The 23,622-nt window shown below is 40.2% G+C and overlaps 1 protein-coding gene across 1 annotated transcript; it reads right to left on the bottom strand.

The window, feature by feature from the left end:
* Positions 1–4,167: 4,167 nt before the first annotated feature.
* GEM (GTP binding protein overexpressed in skeletal muscle) lies at positions 4,168–19,407 on the bottom strand. Its single transcript, XM_027856947.1, has 5 exons — positions 19,251–19,407; positions 17,121–17,460; positions 10,510–10,586; positions 8,043–8,247; positions 4,168–5,334 (listed from the first exon to the last, which is right to left on the bottom strand). Exons 2-5 carry the CDS (start codon positions 17,449–17,451, stop codon positions 5,057–5,059), a joined length of 891 nt encoding a protein of 296 aa, XP_027712748.1. The 5' UTR covers positions 17,452–17,460; positions 19,251–19,407; the 3' UTR covers positions 4,168–5,056.
* Between the last annotated feature and the right edge of the window lie 4,215 nt (positions 19,408–23,622).

Genomic DNA, 23,622 nt, shown 5'->3' with positions numbered 1-23,622 from the left:
AAATCTGTATTTCCAGGACACAGCATAATGCCTAGAATATAGTAAGTCCTTAATAAATGTTTGCTGAGTTATTGATAAAGGGTAACCTCTAAATCAAGAATACTTTAATTCAAGTCTTGCTTTTGACATACTAGTTGTATGACCATGGGAAAATCATTCAACCTTTCACTCTCCTCTCAAGTAACTTTCTAAGTCACAAGTTATGGACCAGTTACTAATCTACATCAGTGGAAAGGATTTCCACAATGGGAGTTTCAAAGTTTCCTCAGTATGAGAAAATCACAAATCTGAACAAAATATATACACACACATATATTTTCTACATGTTTCAATAAGTCTATAATTAATGGAGATTTGGGGCAGCTAAGGAAGACACGTCTTCCTGAGTTCAAATCTGGCCTCGAACATTTATTAGCTGTATGACCCCTGGGCAAGTCACTTAACCTTGTTTGTCTGAGTTTCCTCACCTGTAAAATGAGCTGGAGAAGGAATGGCAAACCACTCCAGTATCTTTACCAACAAAACCCCAAATGGGGTCACAAAGAGTCAGACACGACTGAAAATGACTGAACAACAGCAATAAAGATTTGGCCTGCCTATGAAATCCTGCCTTGGAGTAAGACCCAATTAAACCTTCTTTATGTTTTCATGAAGGATCTGGACGTGTTTATAGGCAATTCTCATAAAGGCTTTATAGTAATGAGAAACTGGCTAACACTTTCTTGGTCACACCTACTGCAAGCTTTTATGTTCTTTTGGAATCTCTCCGCTCACAGATGTCTTGCAAACTGATACCTGAGTGCCTCTAAAATGCTATTAACTCCAAAACAGATTTCTTCAGTATATATTTGATCAAGTCCAGACACCCTTCAGTGTGTCCAGTTTCATCTTCCTAGATGATATTGTCATTTCCTCACATATTACATTAGTTGTATAGGTGTTAGTGTAGGAATAGGACACAGTTCCACTATTCTTTGTAGTTAAACTACTTGATCATAGAAATGTCTGCAGATATGTTCCAATTACCATCTATTTACTGTCCTTTCGTTTTCATTTACTAATGCTCTTGAGATAATCTGGCTTTTCTGGTTCTTACTCTCATCTCTCTGTATATAGGCTTGTTTTCCCTTTCATTGCTTTTCTCTGATTTATGATGAGATATTGCTTTGAATCTTCAATGATCTTCTAATGTTCTAAACTCAATGCCCTTGTCTCCTAGGTTTTTTCCTATTTAGCAAGGCAATTGAGATTTTGTCTAAAGTGGTTTCTTTGGCCTTTCAGCCCTTTGGGGAGGGAGGAGAAAAACCTTTCTTTTAATAGTAGGGACAAAGTCTATTCTGTTATCCATTGCCCATTTTTAAAGCTTATCCCTTCCTTAAATGGATTGGATTGGGAATGCTACAGATCATCTTTATCATTTAACATTTTTTCCTCTTCAAATACTACCTCTTACAAGGGACTTTTCCTTATTCCACCAGTTGTTAGTATCCACCTTCCCTCCCCTAAAATGACTTTGCATTCATTTTGAATCTATTTTGCATTCTTTTTTCCATGTGCACATGGCTTTCCCCAGCAGGCTGAGCACAGTGACAGTTTTAATTTTCTTGTATTCCAACAATTTGTACAGTGTGTGATACAAAATAGGTACATAGTAGATGTCTGTTGAATTGATTTGAATATATTAAACAGTTTCTATGTGGAATGTACCATAGAAAGCCCTAGGGCTGCAAAGATCGATAAGACTCAAAATACTTGAGTTTACGGTCGAGTCAATCTCTCCCTCAGACCTCAGAACAGACTTCTGTTAAAAACTCTTGTGTATTAATGATATATTGTTTTGAATTATTATTTGTGTCTGAATCCCATTCTTCTATTAGATTGTAGGCTCCATGGGCGAAGGAGCCTGTTCTTATCCAAATGTTCAGTATATACCAATGCCTGGCATAATGTTCTGTGCCTAGAAGGTGTCACAGACTGAAGCATGCTATTTTTCACTTTCTTTCTTTCATACTTTTTCTTTTATTCATGTCTTCCCTCACAAAATTACTAACATGGAAATGTTTTATATGATTGCCCATGTATAACCTATATCTGATCGTTTACCATCTCAGGGAGGGGGAAGGGAAGGAAAGAGGGATAAAATTTAGAACACTAAACTTTTTTAAAAAGTTTGAACATTGTTTTAACATGTAATAGGGGGAAAAAATAAAATATATATTAAAAATGTTGGTTGAATTTTAACATGAATCTTTCTGCTTGGACTCAGACAGCAGAACTAGGACCAACGAATGGTATGGTTACAAAGAAACTGATGTTAAGCTGAATATAAAAAAGAACTTCCCAAAAATTGGAACTGGCCAAAACTGAAATTCTCTGTTTTGGGGGCCCATATGGTTATTGTTTGAAGAACATTTCACCTCTAGTAAAGAGGTCAAGGGGGTCATGAGAGCTGTCTACAGGGAATTGGAAGGCTGTCATGGAAAAGAGGGGTCACGCTTGTCTTGCTTGAAGCAATGGATGGAAGTCAAGAAGAGACGAAATTTCAGCTTGACATTAGAGGGAAAAAACATTCTCCCACTTAGAGCTATCCAAGAGTGCAGTGTGCTGCCCAAGGAAGTGGTTTTCAGACTGCCTGGAGGACTGGGGGTCTTCAGACAAAGGTGTGATGTAGCAGGGATTCTTTTTCGAGTTAGAGTTGGACCAGATGGATACTTAAGTTCCTTCCAACTCTGAAATTCCCTTATTCTGAGAACTTGCATTCATATAGAACCAGCTAAAGGAAAGTATCAATCGTATATGACCTACTTTATCCTGTTCTGGGCCAAGGAGACCAAGGAGAGAAGACACAGTGAGGAAGCCCATGACTATGCAAGGGTGACATGCCACTCTCAAGGTTAAGACATTTAGATTTCCTGAGTCTCCTGGGTCACTCTAAGACAGCAACCTCATACAATTTAAGAGCTGAAAGGGACCCTAGAGATCACATATGGCCCCCTCCCTTCATTTTATAGGTGAGGAAACAGGTCCAGAGAATTAATGTTTGGTCAGGGCCACATAGGTAGTATATCAGAGTCAGAATTTAAACTCAGGTCCTCTGGCTACAATTCCATGCTCTACTCACTATTCCACATGACCTCTCCAATGAATAGCAGGGATGTTTGCACACACTTCAATAAGGAATAGTAAAGGGGAAGCAGATATGGAGGTGACTGTTTGGGTGCAGCTCCGAAAATACCCAGGGAGATGGAGAAATGAAACTAGAAGGGGCATGTGAGGGCACAGTGTACCTTGTGAAAGAAAGATAGTGTGAATCTTCTACTCCAGCAAAATTTGTAATCCTCTCCCATCCCTCCACACTCATAGGGAGATAGTATAAAAATAGAGTTAAATAGAATTAACATCAGAGGGAAGAATTTAGCTAACATAACACCAGACCAGGCCTAGGCCTTTGAATAACCAGCTTACAATTTTATAATCTTTTATGACTTCCTCTTCTGCTTTGGCCAAGTCCAAACCTATTGGCCTTTGGGGAGAGCTGCAAGGCCCATCTGTTCAATCAGGAATTTACCAGATTGGAGAAGAAGCTCAGACCAGCTATTACTATTACTTAGCATTTAGATGACCCTTAATACTTCCTAAGTACTTTACAAATGTATCACCTAAAAATATCTTTGTATTACTATAATTCCTAGTCCCCAGGGTGTGGATGATGGGAATGTTCTTTAAACCCAATTATGTCCATGCTGTTGTTGCTGCTGCTGTCTATAATACGAAGTAATAATAGATAAGTGTCTTTAGAATGCTCTGGCTTTCGGGGCTCTATAAACAGCAATCGCGACCATCTCATTTAGGGAGGGAAAACATTAAGGATTTCTTCCAAACATTTTTTATTTCTTTTATTACAAGACATGTAGATAAAAATGGCATATTCTGAAAAAGATAGAAAACAGTAATAAAAATCAACATTTTTCCCATTAAGAAATCTGTTCATAAATATACATTATCAAATATTAAAATGTTTATTCTTTCTGCAGAATAAGAATAATAAATATGGGATAGCTGTGACATACGCGACGGCTGATACCAAGTATCAGAAGTACATGGGCACAGAGAAATGTTTTATAAAAGCTCAGACCACTGCTTGTATTCAGACATTTGGCATTTGCGCTCCTGATTGCAATAATCAGACTTTTTTTTTTTTAAAGATCTGATTTTTTTTTTTTAATGGCTCTGTGGCATAACAAAAGATGATCATTTTAAAGAGTATTTTGACTTGAAGGAGAACTTGGTTAAAAGGATTTCTCCCCTAAATAAACAACAACACGCACCAAAAAGGTAAGCTACATATTCAAGGATATATAATCTTTAACACCATATGAGGGGTACATATATCAATTGCCTAGTCTATGGAATTGCAGATTTCTAGCTGCGGGCACTTAACAAAACTGATTTCTAGGTTCAGTTTCCAGTGAGGTCAGTCACTTCTTTTCACAGCTTTACCAAGGAACAGTATTATCATAGTAAGGAGGCCAACACTCTAGTCGTAACTCTATAAAGCATTAACAAGGCACCTCTGAATTTGACTGGGGAGGCCATTCTTACAGTGGAAAAAGGACAAGTGTCCCCATCCTGAATAACCCTCAGAAGGTATATAGGTTGATGCCATGTTGGCTTCAAATCCACTGGGTAGAGCACTGGATAAAGTTATGTTAATAAAGAAATGTTCTTGTCCTACGGGTTCCATTTTTATTTTTAAAATTCTGCTGTTATCAAAAAGAGAGAAGAAAAAAAACATGTCAACAGCAAAATTTGCCCTACAGTGAGTCTGGATGGATTCAGGTAGTGAAGGACAAGCTTCTTCCTGTGAATAAATACTGACAAGTAACAAAGACCTCTCATTTCCCATGCACTGTGTTGCATGTTGCCAATTCCCAACTGCAATGGGGACACCAAGTCTAACAACAAGCGAGCATCCAATCTAATGTAGATTGATTATTGGTCCCAATGGACTTTAACAATGTCCATAAAGGAGGACATCTTGGGGAGGCCAAAGCTTCTAAAGCACAGAGAGGTCATGGCAGGACTTGGATTTCAGCTTGAAGGCCATGTTCTTGTTATTCTTGGCCACTATCTTGCCCCAGAACCGGCGAGCTTTTTTGGGAATGCTCTCTCTCCTCTTCTGGTAGGCCAGTCTCCTCTCATTCTTCTCCTTGCTATCGCGCCTCAGGCGTACCTGCCGAACAATGCCTTCGAACAGCTCCTTCACATTGTGCTGAACCGCAGCAGAGGTCTCAATGAACTTGCAATCGAAGACTACTGCACAAGCTCTCCCTTCTGCAAGAAAGAAAGAGAAAACTCATGAAGCCAGGTCTGCTAATCTTCCAAGGAAGCTAAGGAGTATCAAGGATAAGAGTGTTAGACTTGGATCTAGGAAGACCTGCGTTCAAATCCTGACTCTCTCAGTTATGAACTGTGTGACCCTGGGCAAGTCAACTGACTGTAATTTCCTTATCTGTAAAATGGGGATAATAATATCACCTAACTCTCAGGGTTGTTGTGAGGGTCAAACAAGATAACATAAGTAAAGTGATTTGCAAACCTTAAGGTACTATATAAATGTGAGTAATCATCATCATCATCATCTTCTTCTTCTTCTTCTTCTTCTTCTTCCTCTTCTTCTTCTTCTATGGTTGGGTTCAGCCTTCTGAGGGTTATAAGTAGATAAGTAACCTGAACATTTGGCTTCTTTTTATTCTGTAATTGCCACAGATGTGGATTTTGTTCATTCATAACCAATGGTTCTAGCGTACCCCTTTCACCATAATGAGGCACATTCTCCCAATGCATAAATTGAAATGAATGGTCTTGCAGAAAGAGTCTCGAAAATCAGTCATCACTTCGGATTCGGGATCCATCACAAGGAAGTTGTTTGACCCTCAGCAAGTTATGATACTGTTACTGTCCAGTTTTTTTCTACTCAAAATAGCTACAATACTTGCCATTCTCTACCCAGGAGAGTTGCTTTGAAAATTCGAGATGGATAACATATAAAAACTTATAGTGCTTTGAATAAAATTGGACATCCCAATGCTACATCAGCAGCCACCCTCCAACACCAGCTGAGATATTTTTAAAAACAAGAGGAAGGCCACTAGAGCATTGTATAAATCCCCATATGGAACACTTATGGTAAAACTTGAATATGGATCACACCAGAAAAATGGCAATCAGTGCTGGTAGAAAGCAGGCCCATGCAGATAAAATCACAAATCTATCAAAGTAAAATAACTTATTTAAAATATTCTCTTAAAAATATGTGAATAGTATGCAAATTTGCCATAAGTGAGTTGGACACTTTTTAGGTGCTTAGGAAACTGTCTCATAGAATTAAGCAGCAATATGGCATGAAAGACTTACTTTCAACTTCTAAAAACTTTCACCTTACATACAAGAATAATTCAACTTGATAAATTTCTTGTTTTATGTCAACATTTCATTTTTTGTTTTTTAAAATGTTATAGTTTAAACTTCATTTCAAACTACAGCCACCTTTCTTAATGAGGTGATTTCAGCCCCCAAGCTTCAAGAGAAAAATCCTTCTGTGAAACATGAAGGGCCTGCAGTGAACAGCTATCCAATGAGAGCCAGCTAATGATGCACTCCTTAGTCAAGGACTTCGCTGGCAAATGTCATGGGGAAAGAGCAGCTGGTTGAGAAATTCACCTTCTTTCAAATATTTCTAGATCCTGAAGTAGTTCGTATCCGCCACAGCCCATATTCTGCCCTATTACATCATACCTCAACCACAATGGTGCCAACAAAGATAAGATCAGTTTCTAGTCTTTTTTCTAGCTATCATTCTTCAAGTGACTCTACAATTTTAAAAAAATGACCTTATTGGTTGAATATGTTTTCCCCAAAATTAAAACGAACAAGAAATGATCGATCCTTTTTTTAGTGTGAACTTACTACTTTTACAACTGTGTAATGCTAACTGACTTGTAAGTGTGAACCACTGTATACTGGATTTTCTTACAGTAGAGCATAATTGTGTTGTCTTCTATTTCCCTTTCCAAATCTATTTTCCTTTTCAAACACGTACCAATGGCCAAATCTATATTGAGTTAATAATTCATCTCAGGGGTCCTGAAATCATTTATGGGATCCTGTTGTCTATACAACCAAATGAATTAGTTCTTTCTTGATATGAAAAATACCCAAATTACATTGATTAATTTGGGTCTGATTAGTTTAATGTTTTAAATTACCCTCAAGTAATCTAGATAGCCATGGGGACCAGAAACAAAGAAGTTGCTCATCAAGCAACATTCTTTGTCCAAAATTCTGCTCCTCACAATTTCTCTCTAACCTTTTCTTGCATGTAGGAAAGTTACTTTTCAGTTCACTGAAGTTTTGACATCCCCTACAGGGTGTGGCAGTGTGCCACCAGTAAAAATTTTCATGATAGAAATCTCAGGGAACTTTGGAGAGAAACATTTGGACAATAGGGGATTGTGATAGTCAAGACAAGATTGATTATTTACCAAAATAAAATAAGGCTTTGAGGTTTACCAAGATGTCTTGAAAGACTGGGGCCCTTGTCCTAGCTGGGTTCAAAGGCTACTTTGCAATAAATAGGGAAAAGATCATGGATTCAGAGCTAGAAGAGACCTTTGAGATCACTGAGTCCAACCCTCTCATTTAAGAGATGAGAAAACTGAGGCCTATAGATGTTAAATGACTTGCCCAGGGTCACATAGCTAATAAGTGTCAGAGACAAGATTTGAATTCAGGTCTTCCTGACTCTCATGTCCAGTATGCTATTCATTACAGAGGGAGAGACAGACACAGAGAGACAAAGACAGAGAGAGAGACAGAGAGAGAAAGAGAATAGGAGTCTTAACAACATAAATAAATCACTGTGGTCCATAACTGGGACCTCCTTGGAGCCCTGCTTCAGGCCTTTAGTCAAAGACAGTAGGGGAACAAACCATAGAAAAGAAGGGGCCAAGTGACTACATTACCTGTATAGCTGCGCATACCTGACACAGAGACTTCTCGGCACCGCACCAGGTCACTTTTGTTCCCAACTAAAATAATGGGAATGTCTTCTGTTTGGCGAGCCCGGCGAAGCTGAATTCGAAGCTCAGATGCCTTCTCAAAACTTGCTCTGTCAGTGATGGAGTAGACAATCAGGTAGGCATCCCCTACCTGCATGCAATGATCTTGGAGCCATTCATTTTCCCCCTGGTGAAATGAGAAATGCTTTCATGAGCAACCCATTTCAATTAGAGCATATGAATATGACAATATTCCATTGTGCCATAAGGAATGACAAAGTGTATGGTTTCAGAGAAAACTGGGAAAATTTATTTGAACTGATGAAGAGTAAAGTTAGCAAAACCAGGAGAATAATTTTATAACATTGTAAGAAATGAATAAATTTGAAAGATTTAAGAACTCTGATCAACACAATGACTAACCATGATGCCAGAGCACCAGTGATAAAGAATGCTTTTGATAGAGAGGTAATGTATTAAATATGTAGAATGAGACATATTTTTGAACCCAGCCAATGTAGGGATTTATTTTGCTTGACTATGCATATTTGTTACAAGGGTATGGTTTGTCTTTTTGTTTTCCAGTTGAAGAGGAAGAAGTGGAAAGGATAGAAAATAAATGCTTGTTAATAGGAAAAAAATTAATTTAAAAAATAAAGTGGAACAAACTAAAAAAAAAACAACCAAACAATCAACAGGTATTAATTAAATGCCTACTTTATACGATTCAAAAGTGACATAGTCACTATCCTCAAGAATCTATTGGAAGGGACAAAATGTACACATAGAAGCATATACAAAATAAATATATAAATACAAGATAATTAGGGGTGGAAGCATTAGCAACCAGTGAGAATGGAGAAGAAGCTGTTCAGGAAAGACCTCATTTAGAAAGTGAGCACAACTTTGTGGGGAAATGAGGAGTGCTTTGGAGAAGAAGAGATTCCACTTCTCTGGGTCTGTCTCCTCATCTGTAAAATACGTGGTGAAATGTGCCAGGGAGAGGATAGGATTGGCTACATAATCTCTGAGGTTCCTCTCAGTCATATCAGTTCAGAATTTTAGTACATAAACACCATATATTGAATTGCAAATGAGCATCAAGCCACACCAAGGAAGATTCTTTTCTACCTCACCCCAAAGCTCCCCAAGATGTCTTCCTAAGTGATGGTGATGAAATATCATCAATAAGCATGAAGTTATTATAACGGATTTACAGGCATAGAATATAAATGAGGAACCTTGCAAATATGCTCATTTTGGTCATTCAACAAACACTTGATTTTGGGTTCTTTTTTAATAATATTCTATTTTTTCCCCAATTACATGTAAAAATAAAATCTTAACATTCTTTTTTTTAAGTTTTGAGTTCCAAATTCTATCCCTCCTTCCCACCCTGAGACAGTAAGCAATCTGATATAGGTAATACATGTGCAATCATGCAAAATATTTCCATATTAGTCATTTTGTGCAAGAAAACAGAAAGGAAGAAAGGAAGGAAGAAAAGAGAGGGAAGGAGGGAGGGGAGAGGAAGAAAAAAAGAGAAAAGGAAAGAGAAAGAGAAAAAGAGAAATAAAGAAATAGAGAGAAATAGTATGCTTCAGTTTATAATCAGACAATATCAGTTCTTTCTCTTGAGATGGATAGCATTTTTCATCATGAGTCCTTTGGGATCGTCATGGATCATTATATTGCTTACAATAGTTAAGTCATTCACAATTCTTCATCATTCAACATTGCTGTTTCTGTGTACGATTTTCTCCTGGTTCTGCTCCCTTCATTTTGTATCAGGTCATATAAGTCTTTCCAGGTTTTTCAGGAATCATCCTGCTTGTCATTTCTTATAGCACAATAATATTCCATTACAATCATATATCATCATTTATTCAGCCATTCCCCAATTGATGGGCATTCCTTCAATTGCCAATTCTTAGCCACCACAAAAAGAGCTGCTATAAATATTTTTGTACAAGTAGGTTCTTTTCCTTTTTATAAAAAAAAAAGTCTCTTTAGAATAAAGACCTAGCAGTGGTATTGCTGGATCAAAGGGTATGCACAGTTTTATAGCCTTTTGGGCATAGTCAACAAACATTTGATAAGGGCTTTCTGTACAAGAGACCTTTGCCAAGTGCTGGAGTAGGTACAAAATTTAGATAAAACATGTTCCCTGTGCAAATCTGTCATATTCATTTGAAAGCTGTAAACTGGAGTCCTTCTGGAAAAAGCAAATGCTGAAGGCTGGAGGTTAGAATGACAATTTTACATAGTTTCACATGTTTTGAAATAGTCTACTGCCTCCTGTAAATGATGGTTTTCTTACCAATGACAAAATAAAATAGTTGATTGGGTATAAGGCAAGGAACTGGAACTTGTTTGTGGTTCAGACCCTTACTTATGAAAAGCCGCTTTCTTTAGGACTAGTAGACAAATATCAGCTGGAGCCACATACCTTATTTTCCCACATGTCCAACAAGATGATGGTTGCACTTTCCCCATCAACAATCAGGGTTCGTTCATAGGTGTCTTCTAGAAGAGAAAACAAAAATGATATTGAAGGTAGAAACCTAGGAGTGACGCTTTTGGGTGGGAGGGCTATAGCTGAGAATCACAGAATGACAGGCTTAGGGATGGAAGGGAACTTAAGGGCCATTTGACCAATCCCCATCTTTAACAGATAATGCAACTATAAGGTGTCAGGAAGACCTGAGTTCAAATCTTGACTCAGATACTTACTAGCTGTATGACATTGGGCAAGTCACTTAATCTCCGTTTACCTCAGTTTCCTCATTTGTAAAATAAGGACAATGAGGACATCTACTTCACAAGGTTGTTGTGCAGATCAAATGAGGTAACATATTCAAAGTACTTTGCAAACCTTAAATCACTATATAAATGCTAGCTATTATTTGCTCTCTGGAGCCCAAGGTAAGTAGCAGAACCGAAATTTGAACCCACGTTCTCCGACTCAAGATTTAGCATATTTTCCACTGCTCCATGCAGCCTCTCACACCATCGAGGTCACCTTGTCCAACCCTACCCTTCCCCTTACTTAACACATGAGAAAATGGAAGCCCAGAGAGGGTTAGAGGCTTGTCCAAGGTCACTTAGGGAATAATTGGCAAAGGCAGTAAATCCAAGGCTTTTCCCCTTGTACACACGGCTTGTCTTGTTGTTCAGCCATTTGTCAGTTGTGTCCGACTCTACATGACCCCATCTGGAGTTTTCTTGGCAAAGATAATGGAGTGGTTTGCCATTCCCTTCTCCAGCTCATTTTACAGGTGAGAAAACTGGGGCAAACAGGGTTAAGTGACTCGCAGAGGGTCATACAGCTAGTAAGTGTCTGAGGCTAGATTTGAACTCACAAAGAGGAGTGCTCCTGACTCCAGGCCCAGCACTCTAGACACTGTATCACCACCACACACATTTTACTAACTCAAGGCAAGGACCCTACTAAAGATGCTTATCCAATACGTATGAATGACTATTAAATCATTGTGGCATTTAATATGTGGCATGGGCCACTTCCACTCACACACCATGTACAGCTTGAACAGATGGCACATATTTTATGGGGCCTGGACATTAGAGGAAAGCACGATACAACCCAAGCCTCCCTGGCTCAGAGCCAATGACCGTTGTGAACAAGGAAATAGTAGGGGGAAAAGAGTGGGACTAGCTTCCCTTAGCCACATACAAAAGCCTTTATCCTCACTTTATAGTCAATTATGATTTGTAGTCATTCCTTGATTCTGGGGCAAGTTTAGTGGACTTGAGTTCTGTATACCATCCCTAGTTTTCTTCTTCTGAGGGGGCAGAAAGAAAAAGATCTTGAGACACTCCGTGTTGGTGCCAGTTCTCTTTATCCCTTTTTTGAAAAACATAATTAATTCTCCAGGAATACACAGAGCTTATTTTACCATTAGAGTACAACAGAAGTAGTAGCTCCAGCTCTGTTTAGTAATGGAAACTTTCCTTCCCCTCCCTTGCTCTGAAACTGTTTGTGGGTGAAGGGTGAGCACAACGTGCAAACATAGTCAGAGTCCAGGGGAACATTTAGGCAGGGAGCAGAAGGGAAGGATTAGGAAAAAGAACAGGGAAAGAAGACAAGATTTTGCAGGAAGTTCTTCCATCCATCGTCTTACACCCAGACCCATTTAAAAAGTCTTTCCCTTTATTCTGATATTTCTTGCTTTTGGATTTTGATACTTGGAAATGGTTATTAGGATCTTCTTTTCCATTGAGGCAAGGAATTATTGTGGTCATCCTAGGAGTCTTGTTATGAACAAATCTTATCTTAACAAGAAAAGTAAGTGAACCAGGCTACATATATATATATATATGTATGTATGTATGTATGTATATATACACATTTATGTATACATACACACACATATATAGTAAATAGAGAGCTAACCTCAAAGTCTCACCTCTGAAACATACTATCTATGTGACTATGAGCAAGTCACTTAATTTGTTTAATGCTCTAGGCCAGAGATTCTTAAAGTATAGTCTTAGGGACCCTAAGAGTCTTTTAGAGGGTGGTGGTATTCAGTCATTTGAGTCATGTACAACTTTTCATGAACCCATTTGGAGTTTTCTTGGCAAAGAAACCAAAGTAGTTTTCCATTCCCTTCTCCAGCTCATTTTACAGATGAGGGAACTGAGGCAAAAAGGGTTTAAGTGACTTGCCCAGGGTCACACAACTGGTAAGTGTTAGGGGGTACAGAAAACTATCTTCTTTAAAATACTAAGATTTTTTTCTAATTCAGTAAATACTGAGAGATATAACCAACATAAATAAATACTGTTCAGGGAATCCTCAATAATTCTTCAGAGTATAAAGGAGTCCTGAAACCAAAATGTTTGAGAATTGCTGCTCTAAGCAAGAGATTTTGGCAACCTGCATTAATAAAGGGAGTTTCCTCATCCGGGAGTTTCCTGAGCCAATGAAATCATAGATCCAGGCCCAAGCCCAGCCCTACCTACCTAGCAAGTACATAGGAACATCTCTCTGCCCGGTTTAGAATCCCTTCATGTCTTGAAGCTACGAACAAGTGGGAGACAAGAAAGAAGCAGCATACAGATGAAGAAGGCTGCCTATTGGCTGTGCCATTGTGTGTATTTATCCCTCAGCCTCCCCCACCTCCATATGTGTTTATGTTTCTTCCCATCTTGAGTATGATCCCCATTTGTGGGTTAGATTAAAAATTCTTTATTCATGTCACATGTGTCATTCCCTGAATATTCAGGAAGAATAAGATTTCAATAGGATGCAGTCATTATTTTATTTTAAGTACTTGTGGGTAGGACCTCTTGAATTAACCATGCAAACTTAAGAAAAACATTACCCTGAATCTATAGAATCCCAAGGTTTTAATTTAAGGAGACAACACCAGGCATTAAGGTTATTAGGATTAATCACTCCCCTTGACCAATGGTCAAGTTGGCCAATTCTCTAGAGGAAGGTTTTTACCTTTTCTTTTAGGCCCTTCCCTAAACTCAGAAGTTGCTGTTTGCACACCTTCAACACGGACTTCCCTGGAAATCAGAATCAATGGGGAAATCAGGAAGCCTGAGGGCCAAGGAACAACGTGACCTGAACACAGGCTGAAACAGGTAGCAAGAATTGGAGAAAAATAGAGGCAAAACCAAACCTTTTCTGGGTTTTTAAAGAAAGTCATCATGAGGAGGAAACGGACTAGGGATCTGTCTCCAAGGGACAGAGAATCTAAAGATCTTTCACAACACCACACAAAAGGGTAATTTTTCTTAAGGTTGTCACTTACAGTCATATCTCTGCCTCCAAATAATTGTGAGCATGAAACAATGGGTCAGTAAGATATACTGCTGAACACTATCACACTTTGCATGGGCTAGATGGGGAGATCTGAGGTCATATATGCACTTCCCAGCATGCCTTGGGGACTCCAAGAATGTTGTGGTGTCATGGAAAGAGTACTGGGACTTGGAGTCAAGAGAGACTTGGGTTCAAATTCTGACTCCGTTACATATTAGCTGTGTGACCTTGGATAAGTCATTTTAAGTCCCTAAGGCACAATTTCCTCTTCTGGAAAATGGGTCTAATGATACTTGTGTTACCTAAGTGTTTCAGAAACCATAAAGCACTATAGAAACATATGCTCTTATTTAAATGCAAGTTACTTATTGATGATCTTTACAATGAGGCACTAATGACTCTCAATTATCCAAGGTTTGATTCCTCTCTTTACTTGTTTATTTTTTGCCCTTTCTAGTGGGGAGGGATGGAAGAAGGCAAAGAGAATGAGAATTCAGTGAGCTTTGGGGGAAGGTTGGGGTGAGTGGCAGAAGAGAAAGGTTTAAGCTAATCACTTTTATGTTATATTTTTCAATTATCTTGGTGGAGCAGAGTTTTAGTCATCCATGCTATCTTCTTTCTTATTTATATGTCGTCTCCCTTATGAGAGAAATTATTTTACTATTATTAGTTTGGGATCAAAATTTTCTCCTTTTTTTCTCTTTCAAGGCCCAGCCCCTATAAAAAGTCAGTCTCTGAAGGACTTGACTGATTGATGAGATTGTCCTAGCCCTCAAAGAAACATGCTTCTGAATCTTGGGTGGGACTCCACCCAAATAGGAGAATTCACTTCGGTTTGGACTCAGGGGTTGGGAACCTGTGGCCTCAAGGCCACATGTGACCCTCTAAGTCCTCGGGTGTGGCCCTTTGACTGAATCCAAACTTCACGAAACAAATCCCCTTAAAAAAAGGATTTGTTCTGTAAAACTTGGGCTCCGTCAAAAGGCCACCACCCAAGGACCTAGAAGGCCACATGTGGCCTCAAGGTTCCCCACCCTGATACAAAATTCAGTTTAGATGAAAGGAGAAAGGAGAAAGCAGCATTGTCCTTGTGCCCCTCCAATGGAGTTTAGGGTGACCCAGTTCATGAAGGAGAAAACCAACCAGAGAGGTCTGGATGGAGATAGATTCCTCTGTCCATATTGTTGAAGGCAGCTGAGTCTCATGATCAAGCAACATTCTTAGCAGGAGGAGCTGAAGACTTCTAGCCCACCTCCTCATTAAATGTCCACCAATCAGGGTTGCCTTTCACTTTTCATTGGCATTCCCTTTCAAAAAAAATATTTAAGGCTTTGAGGCTATCTAAGTTTTTGTCTTTGGTTACTGACAGAAACCACTGATCATCAATTTCTTGATTATTAGCTAGCATAATAAATAAAATGATAATTAATTGCCCAAAAATTCTGTCTCTTAGAGTTTTTCATTCATCACACCTAATAGAATATAATCTCCTGGAGGGCAGGGACTATTTCATTTTTGTCTTTGTATTCCCAGGACTGAGCAAAATACTTGGCACATAGTAGATACCTAATCAATGCTAGTTGATTTATTAAATGTGTGAGTGAAGTCTAAAACTGAACTCATTATCTCCTCCTCTCCCTTCTGAACTTCCTTACTGTCAAGGCTTCTTTCTGTCCTTGAAGATAAAAACAAGATAAATTATATCATGCGATCTAACAAGTTTCCAGCATCTCTCAAATTCTCCAAAGAAGTGACCCCCCCAGGTAGCATCCAATCTATCATCTTTCCAAATCCGTAAGTGAGGTGTCTTCAACAGTCTGACTCACAATACCACCCACTGGAAAATCTGTGAAATTAATCATAGCGTCTTGGAGTTAGAAGGGGCTCTAGAGGTCATTTACCCCCAAACCTCAATGAGCAGAATGTTTCTTGCGCATCTCACTAAACTGTTATTCTGAGAATCACATAGGTGTGAAAGCACTCTAGGTGCAAAGCAATCACTCAAGATGCATTTATTAAGTACTTACTGAGTGCCAGGCACAGTGATATATAAGCACTAGACAAAAGTAGATTTATCATATGGACATGTGGTATTGGAGTAGCAAAGTAGCACAGAATTTAGAGAGCAGACTTTAAAGCCAGGAAAACCTTGGTTCAAATCCCAACTCTGGCACATCCTGGATGTGTGACCTTGGTCAGGACTCTTGTTCTCTCAGTGCCTCAGAGACTGTGAACTGCAGAACAGTTGGTAACTTGCCTTGGGAGAGGGAGTTTCTTCAATGGGAGTTGCTTTTAGCTAATGAAATTACAGGTGTAGTTTTTTTAAAAAGATGTTATCAATTCCCAGCAGCCCTATCTAAGTCTGGAAGTATCACTAATTGTGTGGCACCAATCCAACAATACCTATTGAGCTCAGAGCACTGTGCTAAGTTCTAACCACAGAGTTTAGAAAAGACACGCTCGCTGCCTTCACACAGCTTACAGTCTAGTAGTGGGATATGTGGGAATCTGCCCAGCTTGCTAGATAGAGCTAGAAGGCTCCTCTTATAGCCACACCCAGCCTTGTGAAACAAGGAGGAAGGCACCTGGCATGAAGCAGCATCTATTTCCTTCTATCTTGTTCAGAAAGAACACTGATTTTTTCCCCCTTTGCTTTACTATTTATTTATCTATAGTCCTCCTTTTTTAGGAATAATGAATAAAGTCCTTTCTTATTTACCTACAACTTAGCAACCTTAATGGATCAGTCCACTCTGACCATGTTAAAAAGGTATAACAGTAAGAATAATGCTATGCCCACCTTTCCACTGCAACTCCCAGAAAGATACAGCTCTATTTTTCCCCTGAGGTATGCACATGAATTTTTCCAACATGAAAATTGAAATCATCCCCTTAAGAGCTGGGGCAATGAGTGACCAAGGAACTTGGTCCAGGGTCACACAGTTATGGAAAGTAGAAATAGGATTTCATGCCCTTGGTTCTCACCACTAGACCTCACTTCTTCTCTCTTTTGTTTAGCCTTGGAATCCAAGCATTCCCCTCTCTGGCCAAGATTCAGAAGATTTGATCCTTGTCAATGGTTATTTTACTCTTCCTGGTCCACAGGGCTTGAACCAGAGACTTGTGGCTTTCACAAACCAGTTAATGCCAAGATGAATTATCTCAGTTCTAAATCCTACTGATAAATAGCCCAGCTATTTTGTTCTGCTTTTAATGCTGATGTGGCCTGTGGACTAGAGACAGTTCAACACTCAGCTACTTACCTCCCAATACCTCACAGTCACTGTCCATGCTGTCAGTTACACCTGCAAAGATGTTGGCCAGGGTAGACTTGCCCACACCGTGTTCCCCAATCAGCACCACTCGGTAATATGTATTTCCAGACTCAGAGGAGATGACTGAATCTGTGGAGTCAGATGACCAGCTTCTCCGGTAGTAGTCTTCTGGGTTCATGGAGTATCGGTTACGGTTGTTGTATGGGTGTGGGTCTTTCTGGACCATCAGGTGCCTCCCATCTGCAGGAATGCTCCAGCGCTGCTGCTGGGCCTGCAGGGCTGTGCTGCTTCGGCGCATGGTGACATTGTTCAGAGTCATTGTTGGTTCCTGGGGAGCAAACAGGCCACAGGATTACGTTCTAGGAGTTTCCTCATTTTTTTTTCATGAACTGAGAACTACATATCCCCAAAACACAAGGTACCAATGAAACAGCCCTGAGCTCTAAGTGGTCCAAGTCTGAATTGCTTAGTCACACTCCTAGGAGTAGGATTTCTAATCTACTTTAGGTATCGAAACAGCTCTAGGTACCATTTCTAAGGGAAGGAAAAAGGTATCATGGATGAGTACTCCCCAGATAGGTCATAAATTTAGAAGTAGAAGGTCCTGGAGAGATCAAGTACTCTAAGCCACTAGTTTTACAGATGAAGAAACTAAGGCCCAGAGATCAAGTGATTCCTTGATCCTCTGGCACCAAATCCAGTGCTCTCTCTATCACACTAAGCTTCTTCTTAGCTTCTGAGGGCTAATACTGAGAGTTGATCCTAAAAAAGTTAAAGTCACAAACACACCCAAAAAAATCCTCCTCCATTTAAATCTACAAGTGAGCGGTTCTGAGGAGCAGCAGACCAGAGACCAAGTTATCTTTCCAGCTCATTCTTCACTTAATTACACTGACCTATCCATCAGCCTGCTTTGCTTTGGTTGGAAACCTGTGGCAATGACATCATTGCCCCTATGCTTGAGCAGTATATACATTGAAACTACCATGTTTAGTCACATTGCCTTGATGCTCTCCAGCTGCTGAGGCTACTATTTTAATTATTTTTTCACTTTGAGTTTTATGCCTCAACATTGCTGTCTGCTCACTGGCATGCCTTTAAAAAAAACACCACCATGATGTTCATTATCCTGGCATTAAATGTGCACTCAGTCGCTTCCAACCCTATCAAACATGCACTGGGAATGCCCATGCACATCACTTTTCACTGAGTCCTGTTGCAATTTCTCATTAATTCAACAGAGCTTTTTAATCTTCTGGAAGCCTCAATGGTAGAAAACAGATACAGGAAAAAATGGACTATTGGGCATCAGAAAGACATGATGAAGTAATGGATGGTTTTGGACTTGGATGACTTCAAATATCCCCTCTCACACTTACAAGCTGTGAGATCTTGGGGCAGGTCAATTCTCTGCTCTGGTCTAAATTTCCTCATCTGCAACATGAGGGGCTTGAATTAGGTGACCTCTAAAAGCCCTCCTTAGCTCATAAATCTGTAGTACGATCAACACTCTCTGACAGGTCCACTATAGCTTCTAGGCTACTGGGTTCCCTCTTTCCTGGAGTTTTGTGAACTCAGTACCTGGAGTGGAGCATTTATATTCTTCCTCAACAAAATCCGTTCTCAAGAGCAAGAAATACATTAAGCAAGAAGTCACTAGCAGCATATCAGTCCCCAGACAAGACGTTGAATGGCACATAAGAACAGTAATTCAAAGTGGCAGGGTTTGGGGGTTTTTGGGGGGGGGGAGAGAAAAACATCACCATCACCATCCATCTGGTCATCTGCCTTGAAAATTGGTACTGATTAATGATATCATTCCCCATCTTCCCGAAAAAGAATTGCCATTATTCTCATCTTAAGCTCCTCTCTTTTTTCTGGGAAATTTAGAGCCTGGATTATAGAGTCCACGATCACTTTTCACTACTTAGAAAGAAGTTCAGGCTGATGGAGGACACCGCATTTGCTGCTCCCGGTATCGCGTGTCCCATCCATCCTCGTCCCATCCATCCGCACCCCTTCACTGCAGAGGGCTTTGGCCTCCGATAAAGCCCCAAGTTCTAGCGTAGCCTCCCAAGAGTGCTCATACATACACACATACACGCTCACACACACTACCTGACTTTTCACAGTCCCTTCCAGTCAAGGCAGCGGCGGGATCCCGGGGAATCTCCACTTCACACCGGAGCGAGTGAGTGCAGGCTGGTGTGCCGCTCTGCTGGAGTAAACTCCTCTCTCCTTCCCACTGGCTGCCTCTCTCCAGCCGTTGCTCGGCTCCCCCAGGTTTATATTAAGCACATCTGATCAGACAGGGCTTTTCCGTGACGTCACTGCCCTGGCCACAGAGCAGGCGGCCCCCCGCTGGGAGGAAACGGGTATGCAGAAGAGCCCAAAGTTGCAGACGCCCCCAGCGAACACAAAATCAGTTACTTGCAGTCATATGATTTTTCTTCCCCCCTCCCTCCCCAAACCTCCACCCGCTTTTCCAGAGTGCCAGGGAAGCAGATCCTGTGACTTTTTTTTTTTTTACAAGGTGAAAACAAGAAAATGGAAAAATACTCCAAGTGTCACTTAATCGTCTTTCCCGGCAATGTACTCGAGAGCTGCCCGGATGAAGGATACGCAAACGCTCGGGGTTGTTTTGCGAAGGGGAGCTGGGGCTCCATTCATTCTGCTTTGTCACGACAACATCGATCAACCCTCGGTGCCAAAACATCAGCCTCCAAATCATGAATTTGCAGCCACCTGGAAAAAGGGTGGGAGGAAGGGGTGTGGGGTGGGGGAAGCATTTATTTTAGCAGCATCTTCTGCTGAAAGAAACAGCCTCGCGTCTCATTTCACCCCATCTTCGGCCCAAGAAAAAGAGTGGGGATAGCCGGGGAGCTACTCATGATTCTCTGCTCCTTCTGCAGAGAATGAGGAAAAGAGGGAGAAGGGGAGACATGGAGAGCTTCGAAGGGGACTGTTTAGGGAAGGAAACAACGAGGTACCAAAACAGATTATGGTAAATTCCCCTGGCCCTCCCTACTTGCCTCTGCCCACCTCACCAGATGCCAGACCCCTGCAATCAGTTGCAGGGCATTATAGTGTCAGGGGATTTGATCAGGACCTCAATCATCATCATCTCTGCAATAATCCCCAGGCACATCAGTACTTCAGGCATGAGGCCAAGGCCAGAGAGTCATTAACCAGGGGCAGGAGTGGTGTCTCCTTCAACCCAAGGCACCTAAGGGATTCCTTTGAATAGTGTGCATGTGATGCCAGTCTGAATCTACCAACAAATGCACCTAAATCATCTCTTCTTAGAGGGCACCTGAATTTCCCCGGATGCCGTGTTGGGAGATGACTCAGGACCTTTTCAATGTATCAATCTTTTCCTCTAGCCAGCTTTGCTTCTGGCTTGGCCAATGAGTCAGAGAAAAAGCCAAAAGGCACTGCAGCTATCTCCGTGGCCAAGTTCAAATGTGCCTCCAATTTAAAGGAAACTACAGTCATTTTTTTGGTTATCTGCAGGTGGTTTATCTGCACTGTGGATTATCCTGAATGACTTGCTGCTGGAAAAAGAAGAATCACTGAAACACCATTCAAATATATCCTTTCTTCTATTCAACCAGTCATATACATATACTGTAGACCACAGATTCTATTCCAATAGTACCAAAAATCACAAAAATCACAGAATGTCAGAATTTGGAAGGGACTTCAAGGAGGTATCTAATGGAACCCTACCTGAGCAGAAATCTGCTGAACAACTTCCCTGGCAAGTGATCAAGCAGCTTTCGATGAAAGGCCTCTATTAATGAGGAACTCACCACCTTCTAAGGCAGACCGTTCCACTTCTGGATAGCTCTGATTGTTAGGAGTCCTTCCTCACATGGAACCTAAACTTGCTTTTCTTCAGTTTTTACCCACTGCTACTAGCTGTGCCTTTGGGTCTGAACAAAATAAATCTAATCTCTTTTCCACATGCTATCCCTCCAAATACTATTAAGATATCTCTCATGCTCCCTCCACAAAGGCTTCTCCAGATCAATCAACAAGCATTTATTAAGTGTCTACTCTGTGTAAGGCACTGTGCTAAGGACCAGGGATACAAGTACAAAGATGAAATAATCTTCAATTCTCAAGGATCTTAGGAAACATTTTCCAGTTCCTTAAACTGATTTTTTTATGGCATGGTCTCCAGTTCCCCTCACTTTCGGGTTGCCATTCTCTAGACATGCATCCAGACTATCAGCACCTTTTCTAAAATGTGGCGTGCCATAACGGGACACAATATTCCAGATGGTGTCTGATGAAGGCAGGGTACAATAGCAGAACTATCCCATCTTTCATTCCGAACACTGTGCTCCTAGTAAAGCAGCTGAAAATCACATTTGGTTTTTTGACTACCATGTCACACTCTTGACTTATATCGAGTTTGCAGTCACTAAAAGACAATACCGATTACAGATAACAGCTCTGCAGCTGCTAATTCTAACCAATGAACTTGGAAAATATTCTCCTAGGTTTCTTTTCTCTCACTCCAGCCTCCCATAGAATTGTTCTGATGAAGACACAGATAAATACTAGGTCTATAACCTAAAGACATCAAAGAAAAGGGAAAGGGATCTATATGTACAAAAATATTTATAATGACTCTTTTTGTGGTGGCAAAGAATTGGAAATGGAGGGGATGCACATCAACTGCGGAATGACTGAACAATTGTGATGAATGATTGTGGTGGAATGTCCATGTGTTTGCTGTGTCTGACTTTTTGTGACCCCGTGGACCATAGCACACCAGATTCTTCTATCCTCCAATATCTCCCAAAGTCTCTCCAAGCTCATGTTTATTGCTTCCATCATACTATCTATCCATCTCATCCTCTGCTGTCCCCTTTTCCTTTTTCCTTCAATCTTTCCCGACATCAGGGTCCTTTCCAATTAGTCCTGTCTCCTCATTATGTGGCCAAAGTATTTAAGCTGAAGCTTAGGATTTGTCCTTCCAATGAGTAGTCTGAATTAATTTCTTTAACTGTTTTAAGAAATGAAGAGGGAGGGGCAGCTAGTGGATAAAACTCTGGCCTTGGAGTCAGGAGGACCTGAATTCAAATGTGACCTCAGACACTTGACACTTACTAGCTATGTGACCCTGGGGAAGTCACTTAACCACAATTGACTCACCAAAAAAAAAAAGGAAAGAAAGAAAGAAATGAAGAGCAAGATGGTTTCAGAAAAATCTAGGAAGACTCGTACAAACTGATGTAAAGTGAAGTGAGCAGGACTAGGAGAACATTGTACACAGTAAAAGCAATATTGTCATGATTATTAACTGTGAAAGACTTAGCTACTCTGATCAAGACAATGATCCAAGACAATTCCAAAGGACCCATGACGAAAAAAATGCTATCCACCTCCAGAGAGAGAACTGATGAATTCTGAGTGCAGATTGAAACATATTTTTTCACTTTCTTTATATTTCTTGCCATTTATTTTAGGAGGAACATGGCTAATATGTGAATATGTTTTGCATGACTTCACATGTAAAATATATATCATATTGCTTGTTTTTTCATTGAGTGGAGGAGGGACAAAAGGGAGGAAGAGAATTTGAAACTCAAATTTTTTTAAATGAATGTTAAAAATAAATAAATGGGGGAAAAGAAAAGCTAATTCACATACATAAATCCATTTAAAAAATCCATCTGTTGTGATAAAATCATAAAGTTTGAAGAAGATATTAATGGTCATCAAGTCCAACTTTCCATGCAAAGCAAGTATCCCTTCTTAAATCCCTTCTACATTAAGACCAATTCCCCACCCCTACCATCCCCCCAACAAACACACCCTCTACACTACCACCCACACTCACACACCTTTCTTCCAGGGGCAGAGAACACAGAAATGTATACTTCTTTCTAAAATAAAAAAGTTAGACCTCTAAGCTCCCTTCCAGCCAAAAATCTATTATCTTATTCTCTAAGGCCACCTTATAGCTTATAACTCTCCTGAGACAATACACTTCACTCTGTGGCTTTCAAGTGTGCAGCACTTCACAGATGAACAAAACACTTTATATCCATTAATCTCACTCAAATCACATAGTCACAAGCCTTTGAAATAGACAAGGCATGTATTATCTCCATTTTTATATTTGAGGAACTGAGGCTCAATGAAGCTGAGAGGTTTGCTCTAAGTCAGCCACCTAGAAACTGGTAAAGTTGGGATTTGAACCCAGGCATAATAATAATAATAATCAGCAATTATATGTACTAGGCACTATGCTAAGCAAAGCAATGCACTTGATCCTCACAATAACCTTGGGAGATGGGTGCTATTATTCTCATTTTACAGATGTGGAGACTGAAACAGAGGGTTTAGTAAGTGACTTGCCCAGGGTCACAATGGTAGTAAGTGTCTGAGGGCAGATTTGAACTTAGGTCTTCCTGATTTTAGGCCTGGCGTTCTAGCCGATACATCACCTAGCTGCTTACCGACCCCAAATTAA

Source organism: Vombatus ursinus, unplaced genomic scaffold (assembly GCF_900497805.2).
Source record: "Vombatus ursinus unplaced genomic scaffold, bare-nosed wombat genome assembly UNPS02011767.1, whole genome shotgun sequence".
Lineage (NCBI taxonomy): Eukaryota > Metazoa > Chordata > Mammalia > Diprotodontia > Vombatidae > Vombatus > Vombatus ursinus.
This window is presented reverse-complemented; position numbering and strand designations above follow the sequence as displayed.

What these genes read in the sequence shown, in the direction of transcription:
- GEM (XM_027856947.1), bottom strand. Translation starts at nt 17,451, where the DNA reads ATGACTCTGAACAATGTCACCATGCGCCGAAGCAGCACAGCCCTGCAG. An exon ending in TGGACATGTGGGAAAATAAG is followed by an intron (nt 8,248 to 10,509) that starts GTATGTGGCTCC and finishes TCATTTCACCAG; the next exon opens with GGGGAAAATGAATGGCTCCA. An exon ending in CCGAGAAGTCTCTGTGTCAG is followed by an intron (nt 5,335 to 8,042) that starts GTATGCGCAGCT and finishes TCTTTCTTGCAG; the next exon opens with AAGGGAGAGCTTGTGCAGTA.